The sequence below is a fragment of the Zeus faber genome (genome assembly GCF_960531495.2).
Source record: "Zeus faber genome assembly, chromosome: 1".
Classification (NCBI taxonomy): Eukaryota; Metazoa; Chordata; class Actinopteri; order Zeiformes; family Zeidae; genus Zeus; species Zeus faber.
In genome coordinates, this window is record NC_137193.1 from 12,273,464 (window position 1) to 12,286,310 (window position 12,847).

The 12,847-nt window shown below is 44.6% G+C and overlaps 1 protein-coding gene across 1 annotated transcript in view; it reads right to left on the reverse strand.

The window, feature by feature from the left end:
• The window catches only part of LOC307234783 (fibrocystin-L-like), a gene marked incomplete at both ends in the record, with an annotated part of 62,849 nt that overhangs the window by 9,818 nt on the left and 40,184 nt on the right, over positions 1 to 12,847 (reverse strand). Inside the window, 15 exons of the mRNA XM_080006646.1 lie at positions 192 to 295; positions 1,361 to 1,534; positions 1,829 to 1,958; positions 2,433 to 2,551; positions 3,045 to 3,174; positions 3,683 to 3,846; positions 4,616 to 4,704; positions 4,961 to 5,132; positions 5,420 to 5,579; positions 6,382 to 6,533; positions 6,667 to 6,858; positions 7,680 to 8,709; positions 8,845 to 8,981; positions 10,333 to 10,574; positions 11,307 to 11,436. Coding sequence (XP_079862772.1) covers positions 192 to 295; positions 1,361 to 1,534; positions 1,829 to 1,958; positions 2,433 to 2,551; positions 3,045 to 3,174; positions 3,683 to 3,846; positions 4,616 to 4,704; positions 4,961 to 5,132; positions 5,420 to 5,579; positions 6,382 to 6,533; positions 6,667 to 6,858; positions 7,680 to 8,709; positions 8,845 to 8,981; positions 10,333 to 10,574; positions 11,307 to 11,436 — 3,125 coding nt within the window. The remainder of the gene's footprint in view (positions 1 to 191; positions 296 to 1,360; positions 1,535 to 1,828; positions 1,959 to 2,432; positions 2,552 to 3,044; positions 3,175 to 3,682; positions 3,847 to 4,615; positions 4,705 to 4,960; positions 5,133 to 5,419; positions 5,580 to 6,381; positions 6,534 to 6,666; positions 6,859 to 7,679; positions 8,710 to 8,844; positions 8,982 to 10,332; positions 10,575 to 11,306; positions 11,437 to 12,847) is intronic.

A 12,847-nucleotide genomic window follows, 5' to 3' on the forward strand; every position in this document is an offset into this window, starting at 1 on the left:
GGTTATGTGTCGATCTCACAGCAGTTAGAGATGGGGCCTGTCGTCACAGAGCTGTTGAATCTATATACTGTAGGTAAAAGCACCAGTATGAACGTCAATTCGTTTCACACGATGCAGGCCCCGCATTTTGATTTAGTTTCACCCACATTCACCAGCGAGGCTTTGAATGCCATTTAGATTTATCCTTGTACCTCTCCCAGGTTGAGGAAGGCCACAGAGTAGCGAGGGTCTGTGAAGTCGGACCATCCCTGCTGCCCAGAATGGTAGAACTCCACATTTCTGATCTGGGCCTTGCCTTTAGGGAGACCAAAAAAAAAAAGTTAAAAAACATACCAAAAAAACAAAAAACAAAAAACAAAAACACACACACAAAAAAATTACTATACACTATGGAGCTACGGACACGGTTGAGGTCTCGTACCTCGTCTCGTCTCGTCTCGTAGGTCACACATGGAGCGGGAATTAGTGAAAAACAAATAAAATTTGACCAGAAGTAGCCAAACGCTCGTGCATCGCCCACAAGCCAAAGACACTTTGTGACATCATCATCCAATCTGTTGTAAATGTGCCGGTTGTGGCTACGAACGCACATTCGCACCGTGCGAGCTGCGTGGTCTAGACTCCATCGCTCTGTAGTGGTTGCAGACTGCGCATGTGTGTATAAGTGTGTGTGTGTGTGTGTGTGTGTGTGTGTGTGTGTGTGTGTGTGTGTGTGTGTGTGTGTGTGTGTGGTACGAGACATCCACCCATTTTTCGGATAATGTCGTAACACACAACAAGTGTATATGCTTGCGGTATTAATTCTGCGTTTCACCAAGACTCACCGCGTCATCATGTCAGCTGATGTGTTCAAGGGAAAGTCGGAAAATTGTAACTTGTTTTAGACGTAACGCTGATGTCAAGACGAGCGACAGCACCAATGGATGCTACGTTTCATGGAAACTCGAAAATTTGTAATTGGTGTCGATAATGTATTGCGTATTGCTGCTATTTATTATTATTATTATTATTATTATTATTATTATTATTATTATTATTATTATTATTATTATTATTATTATGAATGTACTGGTGAATAGTGGGATGCTAAAGGATGTAGATACCTTGAGCCTTACTTGAATATTTTAAATAAAAAATAATGAGGAGTAGGAATAGTTTTGTGATCAGGGGGTTTGCAACCCGGGGTCTGCAGCCCTCTAGGTAAATTACAGGGAGTCCGCAGCAAGGCTTTTTTTGTTTTACACCTTTGTAATTTTTGTTTTCCTTTTTTTTTAAGTATGCGTACAACCTATTTTTGGAAGGGGGGGTCCTCAGCCATAAACAAGTTTGGGAACCTGGTGTAGACTAGTTGTTTTCCAACCTTTGTAGTCGATTCCAGCCCAAGAGTAGGTGCCGACCAGCACCCGGGCCCCGAACGACTCCTCGAACAGTCCCGGGTAGTCCTGACCTATGACCTTTATGTTCCTGGTCAGAAGGCCGACGTCAGCCGCCAGCGTGTAGGACACAGGGGTTTCTGGGACGTTGTGAGTCTCACCTGAGAGAGAGAGAGAGAGAGAGAGAGAGAGAGAGGTGGAGCAAAAGACAAGGGGGGACAGAGAGAAGAAGAAGGACAGAGAGAGTGGAAGAAAGACGGATAAAGACAAAAAGGATGAACTTGGGAGAGCATTTACACAAACATTATCACTCCATCATTGTTCAGGACTCTCATCCTCCATCCAAAACATAAAGAGAGTCTATGTTCAGCATTCAGATTGATGGATGCCATTCCGGTCTAGATTTCCAGAACATTTCCTCGGTTAACTGGTAGTACTGGGAGCGTCGCACTGACCAACATGGGTGTGCTCCAGGGACTGGTTGAGGGTGAGAGTGCGAGCGTTGGAGGACAGGGCCGTGATCCGTCGGGTTTCCGTGTCCCACGGGTTGTAACCGGTGGTGGAAATGACGACGTCGTCTCCGACCTGCATGCGACAAAGACGACAGCGAAACAAAGAAATAAGCGAATGGATAAAACGAATTGACCGACGACCTTCAATTAAAAATAAAATAAAGAGATATCAATGATATCTAGGGTGCAATCATACAACAATACTTTTTATCAGTACAGACATTGGGCAATGCCAGGCTAAAATAGAGTACTAGAAAAGTACAAAAATACTTGTTTTCTTGTATATATAATTTTTTCTTTTTTTTCTCTCTTTTATTATTTAAGTTTAAGAAGTTTAGGATTGTGTGAAGATTCAGCACCTGTTTCTAATTGGGAACAGCCATGGCACATGGGAATAAAAACTTCTCTTTCTAGCACTTTCTAGCACCACTAACGTGTGTTTACACTTACATTTGGTTGGATGTTTGACACAGGGATATATCACACTTGTCAATACCAGAGTGAATGACAAATGTCACAGAAAAAAACCCCCAGGATGAGCACAGACCTGCCAGTCGACCGGCTCGGCGAGGGTGAGCGTGGCGGAGCCGGCAGCAGCGGTTGCGGCGAGCTTGGTGTGATAGACGTTATGTGGTAGTCCATACAGCTCCAGGGTGCCAAACACACCTGGTGCACAACACAAGATACGACAATTCCCCAATATCACCACACTGTCATACTTTAAGATTTGTTTCTTCAAACTTTTCTTCGTGCCAAATTCTGTAATAAAGTATCGCAATAAAAGGATATATCTCTATCAATTTTTTTAGGGTTGAATGTCAAGTAAATTCACACATAGTAGGTGTTCTGAAATATTTTGAAATCAAATGTTTGAAATGCCCCCGAGAGTTAGTCGAGTCTAGTCGAGTTCAATCTGTGACAAGAATGGATGTAATATTGGTTTGCGTGTTTGGTTTGTGTTTGCCTTTCTCTTTTTTCACGTTTTACATTGTTTATCTGTGCGTCTCCGTCTAATTATATTACATTTTTTGGATTAGAATATCTCTCACAAATCATTTACTTCCACCACACCCCACTCACCCATTGTGCCAAAGAACATCCCTTTTCTTTTGTAACATCACTGAGGCTGTAAGCATCTTGCAGCTCCATCAGAACCTACCCAGAACTTTGGAGCCCTGGTTGGGCCCTTTGGGCAGGGGCCAGTCCGGGGTTCGGTGGTTCCCCCGCAGCTTGATGTGCAGCTGCCCTCTGAACGGCTCATCAGACCAGCCTGCGATCAGCCTGCCGCCCTGAAACCGTGACAGCAGACGGACAAATTGTGGGTGCGTGTGTGGGATCACGTAGTGCTCTACTATCAAAAGGAGAAAAAAAGCCAAAGCCATTTTAGCGACAAACTAGAAGTTTCGTCCCCAAGTCATATAGGATAAGATTTAAAACTGTGTATGGGACGGTATGGAACCAAACCGTGGGTAACGTCGACACTTTCTCTGTGACTCTCGCCCCGATGCTCCCTCTCCATGCGTTATGCGCCGAAAATGATATCAACAAGTCTATGAGTCGTGCCCCCGTTCCTCCGTGCCCTGTTCCCACACTGTTTTTAGTCGTTTTATTCGGAGGAACAGGGCACGGCGATCGGGCGCATGGGAGCCGTGTTTGCGTCCATTTTCGGACGTGGATGATTCACACATATAATAATATATTCACGAGTCCCCTTATTTATAATTTATCATTTCCATCTCTCCTGTCATCACGGTGCTGATAAATAAGATACTGTGAGAGTGTGAGAATACTACCGACCTGGATGGAGATGTAGGTGGCGTCCAGAACCACGGTTCTGTACTCTGGGGTGGAGCGAGCCGTGCGGCTGGAGGCGTTGCTGTTGGTGTCGGGGATCTCCAGGACTCCGACCACCGTCATCTTATTGAGGCGAGGGGTGTCGCCGTCCAACACCACCCACTGCCCTGTTTGGTGTGAAGCGCATCAACAGGAAAGTGATTACTGTTTATTGGGATCCCCATTAGCTGCTACCAAGCCGTTACTCTTCCTGGGGTCCACATAGACAGACATACAACAGTACAATTACCTACATACGAACAAATATAACAACTTAGTAGCTTGATAGGGGATTTACAATAAATAAATAGGCTGGTTATAACACATCAATGACAAAAAAAAATTAACAAATACACTAACAGTAGGAAAAGGTAGGAGGAGCCCAAAAGAGAAATTGGAAATTCATCCGAGACGTTACACACTTTTCACAGTACTTTCTTTGTTGTTTTCCTTACAAATATAATCACACTATATCTGGGAATTCCCTTGTTGCTTGGTACAGTATGTTTCAAAGTGCTTCTTTTAAAATAAAATCCCTCATAATTATTTAACAAAGCAGCGGGGCTGTCGAGCACACGTGGGCTCCCAGTGGAGGCGGGTTGCAGAGGTTCTGCGGCCACATCAACCACCGGGCTCCTGAACGAGATGGGAATCTGATAAACATCCTAAGACCTCATAAAAATCTGGTCAAAAAGGTTTAGAACTTAACAGAGTTTGAACCTGATTCTTTATTAAATTTCCCTTGAAATGGTTGTTGTGAATTATTCACTGCGTAGTAATTCTCCAAAAGCTAAAAATGGGGACGAAAAATAATAAGCGGTAATAAATGTAGTTTTATGTATGTATTTATAATGTAGTTGTTTATTGTTTATTGTTGAGACTTTTTTTTTTTTTTACCTGTTGGGATCACGACATTAGCGCCCTCTGCTGGTACAGTGAAGTTATTCTCTGCCGAACTTGCCCAGAAAGAGGCGTTGGACCACCGGCTAAAGAATCATGACAGTCAAATCAAAGAATCATATAAGTAAGACACAGCAACTATAACATTTCTAAAGTTTTTCTCAATGGTCAAACAACTATTTATTTAAATCACATCACTTTGTGTGTACTATATAGTACCGCATGCACAGTATGTGTGTTTATACACTGTAGATGTGTGTATGTATACATGCAAGTACTGTATGTGTGTGTGCACGTGAAGTATTATCGTATGACTGTATGTAAGTGTGTAGGCACGCATACATGAAGTTGTCGGGCCGTCGGGTGGGTACGGGGGCCAGCGTGGCGGGCGGCGGGGGAGGAGGTGGGATGCAGTTGGGGAAGAAGCAGCGATAGACCCGGAAGTTGACGCTCACGTCCGACACGGAGCGGTCGACACTGGAGCGCCGCCTGCGCTCGCTCCTCTTTCCGGACACTGAAGAACCACGAAAATGTGATTTGGTGATTTCTTTGTGCTAAAATATGAACTTTTATTACAATTGGAATTGGGTAAGTGACATAATATGAAAGCGAGACCCTTCAATTTGCGGAGTCTGAGTGTTACTGGAGGGACACTGACACAAAATAATACTGCTGCAACAGGGAAATGGTGAGGTTTCACAAATATCTGATATAAATAAATCTCCACCAACTCTCACAGTAAAAACTATGTTGAAAATGTTCATTTTAATGATCAGATGATCAGCATTGACTGACGCTCACCTATGTAGTAGACGTTGTTGGTTGTTTTGTTAAAGTACCAGTCGCCGTTGTGGTTGTTGCTGAAGCTCAGCGGAGCATCCGAACCGTTTCTCATGTCCGCGATTTGGAAGTGGTCGGGGCTCTGGGTCAGGTTGTGGTTGATGATCACGTACTCATCCGACTGTGAAGGAATAAGCAACGCACGATGTTTGAGTGGATCCGTTTTTGGGGATCTTTAAGGTCTTAATGTTGAGGAGCCGTCGCCCGGGCGCCAGATGTTGGCTTTTGTATTTTAAAAAGGACCGTGCTGTCACTTTAGTAGCTGATGCATTTTACGTGACTAACATTTTCCTGTTAACTCACATTTTTTGGATTTTTCTTTTTTTTTTAATTGTTGGGGCTCTATGTTTGAGTTTTGGAAAATTCGAAAGATGTGGTGAAAAACCCACCTTAAAATGATCTCCTGGTCTCACCAACTAAGTATGGTAACACATCTGTATGTGACGTCATTTTTGAGTTTTGAGATATTTTGTATTTGTTTATTCCACAATAAAGCAATGGTGCTTTGACATTTTTGAATTTGAAAACATTTAAGTTCAATTTAGTAACTAACAAAATGACATGTTAGTAGTACGTACAGGAGATGATTAGGCGGCTTTCTCTCCAAATGTTTTCAGATTTTCCAGCACTTTTATCTTCTGTGTTGTGTATGCTGTAATGAATTTGAGCTGTTTACTGAATTCCTCTTTATTCAGCAACTGGCAGAAGAATCTGGGAGTTTTTATTCATGATTTAAGTGTTTTTTGGGGGATAAAGGATACAAATTTTGAGGATAAAAATAGATCAAATTTGCAGGACTTCATTTAACAGAATATTGCACAGAACCAGCTCTTTTTTATGTCGACAACCTTTTATCCGGTTGTGTTATCTACACATTTTCAAGTGGGAAAATGGGAAATTGGAAACAGGAATTGCAGAGGGACCTTGAAGCCGTAGAACTTTGCTTGGTAGGTGATGTTTGTGATCTGGTCCACGTCTTCGAAGTACAGGTTGTACGTCTCACGAGAGGGCAGCAGCGCCATCCAGCCGAATTTATGGGTCATTCTCTTCTTCAGGTAGGGGACCATACTAGTGCCTGTGATAGCAACAGAAAAAAAGTTAAAGTTTAAGTTTAAATTATTTTTAACATAATCTAATGAAAACTAACTGCAAAATATACAAGTTCAACAGTTTGTGTGTGTGTGTGTGTGTTTGTGTGTGAAAGATACCATGGCTGTTGGTCAGAACAACGTTCTTGGCTCTCAGAGAAGACGGCGAGGGGTTGTTGAAGGACAGGCGGTGGAAGTCGACGGTGTCGTCGCACACGGCGCCGGGGAAGCCCGCGCTCCACTCGGCGCTCCGGTTGCAGTGTGCCGGGTCCAACAGGGGGCTCATCGGCACCGCCTTGTAGTTGGCGTTTCCTTGGAGCAATGCAACATGGGTAATATGAAGTTTCGGCGAGACGAGGTCGATGCATAAACCGCGCTGAACTCAGCTTGAATTTCTTAACCTGTGGGTCCCGATCCAAAACTGAGCTCAGTTTATAAATTGATCTAATTTATAAATGTATTTATGAATAACAAATATTGTATAAAAACATAATAAAACATAATAAAAGAGAATGTCGAAGAGAATCGTTCATGTTTTTCTATGATTTCATGCTTTAATTCAATCAACATCATCCGCTTCTTCTGCTCAGCACTTACTTTCTTAGGACTTTCTTTTTTTTTTTTGGCAAAATAACTGCACAAAAAGCACAAAACGCGAGCACAAAACACAAAAGAGATGCTTCCACGCTCAGGTAACCACGTGAAGTGAAGGAGTGAGACGGGGGATGCTGGCCGGATTCGCTCGCCACGCCAATAAGCGGTGGCGTACCTGAAGCTCGCTCCTTGTAACTCACATTTTTTTTTAAATCAAGGAACCACTATATCTCTAAAATAAAAACACACAGCCCGAGATCGCGCCTCTCCATGAGGCATTTCCCGCTGCGGTCCGCAACCCCCGCATTCTTCTAGTGACGCCACTGATTAGGGGTCCTCCACAGCTCTGGTGGCCACAGGGGCCCTAAGTGCTTAGCTTGCTTTTGCGTCAGGCCGGCCCTGCTCGGTGATCCCCTCTTCATCCTTGCGTTGAGCTAACACAGCTAGCATGCAGAACTGGAGTATCCCTTGAAACTATGATGACATATAAAAACCCATATAATTCATATGATCAATAGAACAAGAGATGGATCAGTTACCTGTGAGGGAACCATCAGTGTCCACCAGCTGCACCTCGTGCTCCCATCTGAACCAAGCCTTGTTGGGCGTGTTGTGGTACTGAATTTTTCCAAACTTTGCAGCCCAGCCCCCGCAGTCGTGCACACATGTGCCATCGATGGTCGTGACCCCGATGGCGGCGCAGGAGCTGCGATCAAAGTTGATGAAGTTGGTGTTGAGGACGGTCATGCCGTCGTCGAAGGGCATAATGACGCCCCGGAGGGTGCAGTCGGTGGCTCCCCTCCCCAGCTCGTCCACGTGGCCAACAATGGTGCTGTTGGACACCATGGCGCCCTTGTTTTCTCCAAAGCCACCCACTGCCCACGGCATGATGCGCTTGGAGTCGATACCGGCCTTCTCGTTATTCACCATGAGGAAGTCGAAGAACTGCACGGCGCCTACGTTCACCCACTCTGCGCCCTTCTCACAGTTCCAGGTGGTGAGGCCGCGGAAGATGGCCGGTTCGGGAGTGCTGGAGCGGCAGCCCCCGCCGCTCATGGGGAAGAAGTCCTGGAAGATCCAGAGTCCGAACCAGCCCTGGGAGTGGACGGTGTTGTTGCTGAACTCTCCCAAGGGAACCCTCTTCTGGCAGATGTTGGGGTCATAGGACGGGCCGTCCGGGTGATCGTGCATGCGGTACCAGAAGCCAAAGTGGGTGCCGCCCGCGGCGGCGTTGTGGCGGATGATGTTGTTGGGATTGGTGACCCAGTAGGCGGCGGGCGTGACGTCGTCGTTCAGCAGGCTGGTGCTCTGCTTGACGAAGACCGCCAGGTTGTACTGCAGGATGTTCCGCGTCTCAATGCCGTCCTCGATGAAGAAGGCCCCGCCCATAACATTGTAGACGACGTTGAACTCCACCAGCACGGCGTAGGTGTTGTGGATGGTCACGGCCCTGTTGAAGGTCTGGTGGATGGCGCAGCCCCTCACGTATGACTTGTACTTGACGTCTCCCAGCAGATGCCAGTGGATCGGGTACCGCCCGAGTCGGAACGCCTGCCCCATGTGGAAAAGCTGAGAGGCAAAAGCATCTAAATCGTTATCCAAAAACATCCAATATCAACACGTGATTGAAAGATGGGTTAGGCTAACCCTAACCCTAACCTCCATACTGTATTTGTCTCAAATATTTTTAAGCAGCATTTTTACCTCCACGTATTCTATTCTTCCCACAGCCATGTTCTTATTGGGCTGGGGTGCGTGGAACATGATGCAGCCTCCAAACTGGTCGCTGCCCATCTCCTCGCCGAACCTCCCCTGGAAGCAGGTCTGGGTGGCAAACTCGCCTGAAGCCCACAGGAGGAGAGACATAAACACTCCATCGGTACAACAACTTTATCATAACAAGTCTAGCGTTCCTACTGTGAGAAACATATTCTAAATGACAGAAAAGTAGTCTAAAAAGTACAAAACGTTAGAGACGCCCCTCTATAAGCATGGACCTTCACCCATTTTGGGTGGTGAACCAGTTAGAGGTTAATTGCTGCCTCTCAAGGCTAATTCAGATAATATTACAGAGCAATCAATGTGTGTTATAATTTTTTTTTATAAATTGTAGTCCTGACAACCAAGTTTTGGGCCCAGGAAACCATTGATTAAAGTCATTTTATGTTTTTAAGCTTTTTACAGATATAACAAATATTTATAGGGTAGTACATTTCTTTTCATTTTATCTTTAAAGATAAAAGCTCATTTCCAGCTCTATATTTTTATTCTGGGACTCCACTAGAGTAGCTTTCCATGATTTACAGTTAAAAAAAAAACATTATTTATCTTATACTGGCCCTTTACACAGCCCCTCGGTTCAGCCTCTGTCTGGAACAAGGTGTATTAGCTCCATCTCTTTAAGACCCAACTCCCTTGGCCAACTTCTGGAAACCTGCCGAGGGGGAGCACCCATATTCGTGCAGGAAAACCAATAACAGGCTTTTTCTCGCTGTTTCCTTCTGTTTCTGAAGTTAGGAGTAGAACATTGAACAATGGGATAATTTTTGTCTTTGATTTTGTCATTTAACATTTCCCATTTGTTGCGACCGCAAAGTTATTGACTTTTTTCCCGCATGCGCATTGGGCACGGTCCTTCCACTCGGGGTGGTGCTGGAGTGGTTCGGCGCCCGGCGGGGAGCGTGGGGGTTCCTTCCGCCCTGTGCAAGCATGGAAGCAGGGAGATGGGGAGGTGGCGGAGACACCGGATGATTCTCATGGCACAGATTCAGTAAAGCGGTCCTAACAACTTCCGAGGCAGACTGAGTGCCTGGATGGGCGCGTCCCTGTACTTGGTGGGCATGCTGGGACCATGAAGAAATCCGTGATGAGTTGACGTCAACTTGTGCCGAAAGTAGAAGAGAGGAGGAGGAGTCTGAAGCCTGAGCCTTTTTGCTCACAGGGATTACAGTACTTTATCATTAGTTTACCTCATTATTTGACACTTTACAGAAAATAAGGAAAAGAATAATAGGTCCACTTGAAAAATAATTGGGTTTTCACTTTTTTATGTCTCCACTTCAGATTTTCAGCTGTTTGAAGTGGGATTAATTAAAATTCCTGTATTACGATGTTATAATTTGTAGTAGTAGTATTGTTAAAGATATGTGCCATTAAGATTTTTACATCATTTAATTTAGTAAGTCATGGCACCTGTGTTGAAACCTTCTTCACAGGCCGCGATCTTGTCCTGCCACTCCTGGTGTTGGGAGCCTCGCACCACGATGTTCCTGGTGAGGAGCCCCACCTCCCCTCGGCCCTCAAACACGGTTCCATCGGGCAGCGTGACGGACACCCCCAGGTGGGTGTACTGCAGGGGCTCCGTCAGGGTCAGGGTCCTGCCGTCAGCTGACACTGAGGCAATCTTCCTCACCTCGTTCTCCCTCTGACTATGTCTGGGGAATAAGACGAGAACAGGAATTAACAGGTTGCACACGCTGTTTTCTACATGTTATTATGGGACGTGCATGTACCTGTGGCTGTGTCTATTGATATAAATGTATTGTGTATTGTGTGCAGTGGCTAAGTACATGTATATTCAGTTTTGGAGACTTTCGACTTTTCGAAACAGACCACTACATTTCAAAGCAAAAGATCTATACTTTTTAGTCGATTACATTTCTTACACATTTGCCTGTCAGGGTACTGGGTGTGACAAATACTTAATTTCTTTAAGCACATTGAAGAGCAGGTATTTAATAATTTTACTTAAGTAGAAATGTCAGGGTGGTACATTCAAACTAGAGTCATTTAGTTAAATTGTACTTTTACTTAGGCAAAAGGTTTGAGTTCTTCTTACACCACTGATTGTATGTTGCTGTGTTTGTTTATGTGAATATGTGCGTGTTTATATTGTTTTATGTATGTGTACCCATTCTAAATGAAAGCACTTGCATTTCATGCACCTGCATGTGTTTTTTTATAGTATTGTCTTAAAGGAACACTCTTTTTTGAGGGGAAATTTCACAGGAGCTAGTTGATCCCCTCCGCAGCCTAATATTGAGCAAATACAGTTTCAAGGCAGCCCCTCCCCATCTCTATTCTAGACACAGGGATGAATTTGGTATCGAACGTCTCGAGTTCCAATTTGACAATCACAACTTCTTGTAAGCGTTTGGTCGTTGTACCTGTGTCCTGTGGAGGCGAGAACGATCTCGTCGCCGACCTTCCATGTCACCTGCTTCATCAGGGTGAGCGTGGCGGAGCCGTTGGAGGCCGTTTGAGCCAAATGGGTCCAGGGCACAGGGACCGGGATACCTGGAGAAACAGGTTCACCACAATGAGCTTCAACCTCGGGGAATCTGGTGGAGAACCGTAACTGAAGCTGGAGCTGCAGACCTCATATTACCGTATGAGCTTACCATGCCGTGACTTAACGGCCCGGACACCACCCTAACCCTGAGCTATGGTTCATTTAATTTTACGGCACCCGTTTATAATACATGGCAACTCAATACTTGATTTTAGACACATAAAAAAAAAAATGTTATACAGTGCAGTGAGCAAATGAGGGATGAGAATGGCTAAATGTTTGCACCGAATGCTTTCACAACAGAGAATCGCACCATTACTTCAAAGATAAAGGCACAGATTTGAAGGATTCATCGTTGCTTTGTTACTAACTAAACTGTTTTGTTGTTGGTTTAACTTTTTTGTAAAATAAAGTGTTATCTGTTAATATTGGAGAATGATTTAAGTGAATGTTTACAGTTTTAGAAATTCTATATATGTTGCTGTACATGCATGAAAGAAAAAACAGAAGAGATGAAGTGCTTGTGTGCCGGTGTGTCTGTGTGGTTGTGTGCCTGTGTCTATGTGTCTATGTGTCTATGTGTCTGTGTGTCTGTGTGTCTGTCTGTCTGTGTGTCTGTGTTTCTGTGTGTCTGTGTGTCTGTGTGTCTGTGTTTGTGTGTCTGTTTGTCTATGTGTTTGTGTGTCTATATGTTGATGTGTCTGTTTGTGTCTGTGTGTCTATGTGTTTGTGTGTCTATATGTTGATGTGTCTGTGTGTGTCTGTGCGCCTGTGTGTTTGTGTGTGTGTCTGTGTGTCTATGTGTTTGTGTGTGTCTGTGTGTCTGTCTGTGTGTGTGTCTGTGTGTTTGTGTGTGTCTGTGTGTCTATGTCTGTGTGTGTGTCTGTGTGTTTGTGTGTCTGTGTGTATCTGTGTTTCTGTGTGTCTGTGTGTTTGTGTGTCTGTGTGTTTGTGTGTCTGTGTGTCTATGTGTCTGTGTGTCTGTGTCTGTCTGTGTGTCTGTGTGCCTGTGTGTCTGTGTGCCTGTGTGTCTGTGTGTCTGTGGTTCTGTGTGTCTGTCTGTGTGCTTGTGTGTCTGTGTTTGTGTGTGTGTCTCCGTGTATATGTGTGTCTATGTGTTTGTGTGTCTATGTGTTTGTGTGTCTGTGTGTCTGTATGTGTCTGTGTGTTTGTGAGTCTTTGTGTTTGTGTCTGTGTGTTTGTGTTTCTGTGTGTCTGTGTGTTTGTGTGTCTGTGTGTTTGTGTGTCTGTGTGTGTGTGTGTCTTTGTGTTTGTGTGTCTATGTGTTTGTGTGTGTCTGTGTGGCTATGTGTTTGTGTGTGTGTGTGCCTGTGTGTGTGTGTGTTTGTGTGCCTGTGTGTGTGTGTTTGTGTGTCTATGTGTTTGTGTGTCTCTGCGTGTGTCTATGTGTTTGTG